Source organism: Vigna unguiculata, chromosome 8, assembly GCF_004118075.2.
Source record: "Vigna unguiculata cultivar IT97K-499-35 chromosome 8, ASM411807v1, whole genome shotgun sequence".
NCBI lineage: Eukaryota > Viridiplantae > Streptophyta > Magnoliopsida > Fabales > Fabaceae > Vigna > Vigna unguiculata.
In genome coordinates this window covers 33,189,236-33,194,817 of record NC_040286.1, presented here as the reverse complement: position 1 = coordinate 33,194,817, position 5,582 = coordinate 33,189,236, and the positions used below count along the sequence as shown (strand labels likewise).

The 5,582-nt window shown below is 36.4% G+C and overlaps 1 protein-coding gene across 1 annotated transcript; it reads left to right on the top strand.

Annotated features, from left to right (window-relative positions):
- Positions 1-916: 916 nt before the first annotated feature.
- On the top strand, positions 917-4,333 carry LOC114193998 (probable LRR receptor-like serine/threonine-protein kinase At3g47570). Its single transcript, XM_028084016.1, has 2 exons — positions 917-3,651; positions 3,766-4,333. The coding sequence occupies exons 1-2, from the start codon at positions 954-956 to the stop codon at positions 4,119-4,121; spliced, it is 3,054 nt and encodes a 1,017-aa protein (XP_027939817.1). The 5' UTR covers positions 917-953; the 3' UTR covers positions 4,122-4,333.
- The last annotated feature ends 1,249 nt before the right edge of the window (positions 4,334-5,582 follow it).

Sequence of the window (5,582 nt, the reverse complement as noted above, 5' to 3'; positions counted from 1 at the left end):
TTCATTAAAAAAAAAAAGAGAAGACAAAACGGATTGTGAATTCCGTTTCAGTTTTCTGGGAAACGGATTACACAATCCGTTTCGTAAAAAAAAAAAAGTCAAAACGGAGTTTAAATTCCGTTTAAGGAGGCTGGGTAGAAGAACTGTCTGTGGAGGAGAAAAGGATGTTGCGGAGTGGAGAGAACACCGGTGTGTGGAGGCTGTGTGGGAGAAGACCAGTGGGAGAAGAGGGAGGGGAGAAGAGGGAGGCTCCTTGTGTGGGAGAAGACCGGTGGGAGAAGAGGGAGGCGCGCATGGGGTGCAGAGGTGCGGTGAAAAAAAAAAAACTGAGTTACTCTTAATTTTTACCATGAATAAACATGGAAATAAACTTTTTTTTGGAGTACAGGAGAGATTATTGGAGGTGTAGGGAGAAACCCCTACTTTTCAACATAGAATAAATGCATATGTTACATCAACAGGAATGAATGCACCAAAGAAATTTTGGTGTTCTCACTGTGACAGACCCACTTACATACAAACTTTTGACTCCTGTTGCAAATTAAAATATCTATTTATTTTCAATTACACCTTTCAATAAGTCTTAATTATTTATAACTTAGCTACCTTGAATTTACTTACATGGCATCTTAAGAACAATACTGGAATTGAATTTACTTGAGAAATTCGATACCAGCAATTTCAATAGTCAAAGTGAAGTTGACCAATTTACTATTAAGTCTACACTTTAAGTTATGTTATAACTGATTTGACCCATTCTTTTGGAAGTATACCGAGTAATATATGAAAGCGCGTCCATCTTTTGGAAGAAACAAAAGCAATATTACGACAAGGACCTTTAATCTAACCGTTGAAAGTGCTTCAACATCCAACATACACTATAGATTACTTAAACATGATTTTAAGGATGCCGATTAAAAAACGTAAGACCACATCCTACTTTGTGCAAAACAATGGCTGTAATTCTATTTATGTTTCTTCTCAGTGTTGTTTCACAGAGCTTAGTGTACATGATGCCACCTACAGTTGCTCTCTCTTTGAGTTCAGAGAGTGACAAGCTGGCTTTACTTGCTTTGAAGCTTAAGCTTACCAATGGAGTCGCCAATGCTCTTCCATCATGGAACAACTCTCTGCATTTCTGTGAGTGGCAGGGTGTTACATGCGGACATCGCCACATGAGAGTCTCTGTCTTGCACTTGGAAAATGAAAACTGGGGTGGCACTCTTGGACCATCTTTGGGAAATCTAAGCTTCCTCACAACCCTCAATCTTTCCAACATCAACTTGCATGGGGAAATTCCCACACAAATTGGTCGACTAAAGAGATTGCAGGTTCTTGACTTGAGCCACAACGGTCTAAATGGTCAGATTCCTGTACACCTTTCTAACTGCACTAAACTTGAGATGATTAACTTGTTGTACAATAAACTCACAGGAAAAGTTCCCTCCTGGTTTGGAAGTGGATCCATGACACGGCTAAATAAGTTGCTTCTTGGTGTCAACAATCTAGTTGGTACTATCCCACCTTCCTTGGGGAATCTATCATCCCTTCAAAATATTTTCCTTGCAAGAAATCATTTGGTGGGAAGTATACCACATGTTTTGGGTCGGTTATCAAATTTAAAAATCGTGAATCTGGCTTTAAATAGTTTGTCAGGAGTAGTCCCTGATTCTCTTTATAATCTTTCTAATATTCAAATTCTTGCTCTCGCGAACAACCAGTTATCAGGTATTCTTCCATCAAAAATGCAACTTGGTTTTCCAAACCTTCAAGCCTTTTTGTTTGGAGCGAACCAGTTCAGTGGAACATTCCCGTCTTCAGTATTCAACATCACTGGATTGGAAAGGTTTGACATCTCCTCGAATGGTTTTAGTGGGTCAATTCCTCCCACTCTGGGAACCTTAAATAAACTTCATCTGTTTCACATTGCTTACAATAGTTTTGGAAGTGGGAGAGCTCGTGATTTGGATTTCCTTTCATCATTAACAAATTGTACTCATTTGCGCATACTTATTTTGGATGGCAATGGATTTGGTGGTGAGGTGCCACGTCTTATCGGCAATTTTTCTACCAACCTGAATATTCTTAGTATGGGGTTGAATCAAATATCTGGAACGATACCTGAAGGAATTTGGCAGCTAATCGGTTTGGCCGATATCATCATGCAAACTAATTATCTAGTGGGAACTGTTCCAGATTCAATTGTAAGGCTTAAAAATCTAGTACGATTAAACCTAGGAGAAAACAAATTGTCTGGTAATATTCCTACTGCCATTGGCAATCTTACTATGTTGTCTGAACTTTATCTGTACAGAAACAGATTCGTTGGAGACATTCCATTAAGCCTTAAATACTGCATGCGAATGCAGTCAATTGGTGTTTCCACCAACAACTTGAATGGGGATATCCCTAATCAAACCTTTGGCAATTTGGAAGGTTTGACAAAGCTTGACTTATCCTACAATTCTTTCACTGGTTCCATCCCTTCAGACTTTGGAAACTTGAAGCACCTTTTCGGTTTGTATCTTCGTGGAAACAAATTGTCTGGTGAATTACCCCAAGAGCTCGGCGCTTGTTACGGGTTAACAGAGCTTGCATTGGAGAGTAACTTCTTCCGCGGAAGCATACCGTCGTTCTTGGGCTCTTTAGGATCCCTTGAATTCCTAGACCTTTCTAACAATAACTTCTCAAGCACAATCCCTGTTCAACTACAAAAGTTGAGTTATTTGAATGCTTTGAACTTGTCTTTTAACCATCTTTATGGTGAGGTTCCCACAGGAGGTGTCTTTAATAATGTTACAGAAATTTCACTCATTGGAAATAAGGATCTCTGTGGCGGGATACCTCAACTGAAGCTTCCTGCATGCTCTAAGTTGTCCTCAAAGAAACACAAGTGGTCTTTTAAAACGAAACTCATCCTCATCATTGCAATTGTCGTTGGAGTGGGTGTGGTTACTTCAACACTGTTTATCAGCATCTATTTGTTCAGAAAAAAGCCCATAACACCCAAAACACCATCGAGTTCATGTTCTCATAAAAACAAGTACGTGAAGGTTTCTTATGGAGATCTGCATAAAGCAACCAATGGATTTTCTTCATCCAATTTGGTAGGTTCGGGAAGCTTTGGTTCTGTATATAGTGGATCTCTTCTCCCTTTCGAAACACCTATTGCTGTGAAGGTATTGAATCTTGAAATAGGTGGTGCATCAAAGAGTTTCGCAGCTGAGTGCAAGGCTCTAGGAAGGATCATGCATCGGAATCTTCTCAACATCTTGACTTGTTGTTCAAGTATCGATTATAACGGTAAAGATTTCAAGGCTATAGTTTATGACTTCATGCCTAATGGCAGTCTAGAAGGTTTGCTTCACGACAACGTAGTGCTGGAGTCTAGAAATTTCAGTGTCAACCTTGATCTTGTGGTAAATATTGCTCTTGATGTTGCCAATGCATTGGATTATCTTCATCATGGTTCTGAGGAAGCTATAGTTCACTGTGATATTAAGCCAAGCAACGTTCTTCTTGATGATGACATGGTTGCTCACTTGGGTGATTTTGGGTTAGCAAGACTCGTTCACGTGGCAACGGGACATTCCAGCAGAGATCAAGTTAGTTCCTCTGCAATTAGAGGAACCATTGGATATGTTCCACCAGGTACAGTTGTTCTCTATCCTTTAAAATGACTACCTCTGCTTTTTGAATTACCCGGAGGCAGCATCAGTATATATGTATTTTAATTTGTTGTGATAAAAATGGTGGTGGAAACAGAGTACGGAACAGGTTGTGGAGTATCAACTAAAGGAGATATGTACAGCTACGGAATTCTTGTGTTAGAGATGGTGACAGGGAGGAGACCAACAGATGCAATGTTTGGTGAAGGTGTAAGTCTACACAAATTCTGCCAAATGGCAATTCCAGAAGGGATCACTGAGATAGCAGATTCACGTTTGCTTGTACCAGTTGTTGAAGAAGGAAGAAGGATGATGGAAATAAAAATTAGGGAGTGTTTGGTGGGCTTAGCAAGGATTGGAGTTGAATGTTCTGCAGAATTACCTGTTGATCGAATGGACATAAAAGATGTGGTACTGGAGCTGCACTCAATCAAACAGAGGCTGTGTCACTGAGTCACTAGTTACAGTTTTTTTAAGTCTTACCTCCATCACTTGTATGTTTTCTTTCACATGTTAATCTCCTTTCAACTTCCTCTGTTCTCTGTTCCTGCTTAGTGGTGTAATTTGTTGTTCAATAATGAAAGGCTTGGAAAGAAAGACCTTGAGATAGAACCTATTTATACGTGTTTCCTAAAACCTAAGAAATCTATGTTTTCAAATTCATTTTGTTGCCCATGGTCCAATTTATTTCCAATTTGTATCTGCCCTATATTTGTATTTATATATTTGTATTTGCGCATGGTTCAATTTTGAATTATTAAAACACAGTTTATTTGTTATTTTATTTCGAAATGATATAATTATAATGTGCACATTTTTATTTAATATTGAAGAAAATAAAATGTAAATCCTTTTAATTTTTAACACATTTGTTACTTGATGAAGAAAAAAAAAATAAGAATGTGTTATTTCATATTTATAAAGTATCAAAAATAAGAATACAGAAGATAAAATTTACATTGAAAATAAAAATAAGTATAATAAAGTGTTCAACTTCTCGTATCTTTATTTGATCTATTTGAAAATGGAATAATAAAATTGCGAATATTAATGTAACTCAACAAATAAAAAATGCATAAAGAAAAATATACGAGATAAAGTTACCAAGGATAGGTATGGTCGGTCTACAAGCCGAAAGCTCAACACCAAAGGAACATGTGGATTATTATCATCAACATTATCAACATTATGTAAATAATAAATGTTTAGAAATAGTTAAAGCAAAAGAAGAACAATTATATTTTTAAAATAAATGGAAAATTATTATGAAATAAAGCGAATAACAGAGAGAATATTATATAATAGAGAAGAGAAGAAACAATAGAGCATAGAAAATGAGAGAATAGGGAGCAACTCATCTGTGTATTGTTATTGATAAGAAAAATTCTATTTATAGATACAACATGTAATCCATAAAGGAAACAAATCAACTTAATTAATACAACTATTGACAACATAGAGTAATGAATCATATGAGTATAAATCATATGAGTAAATGTATTAAATTAATGGACAATCATTAATTCATAACACTCTTCCTTAAGGTGTCCATTGATAATGTGGCTTGTTAAAACTTTACTAGAAAAAACCCTTTGGGATAAAAACTTAGTGAAGGAAAAAATATTTTGTATTCTTTAATATAATATTGTTCATCACAGATTCTATTTCTCCCCCTCATGTAAACTTACATCATTCAGGTGACGAAGTCCGAACTTGTGAATCATTTGCTCAAAAGTTCTTCTTGGCAAAAACTTTATAAATAGACCTGCCATATTTTCACATGAATGAATTTTTTGATATCTATATCATCCTTTTAATTGAACAATACATTATTGTCTTCATATATGGTTGTTGATTCCATCTTTGTCGGGGATAGTCACAAGTTTCTTGCACATGTTGAATTATAGACCTTAC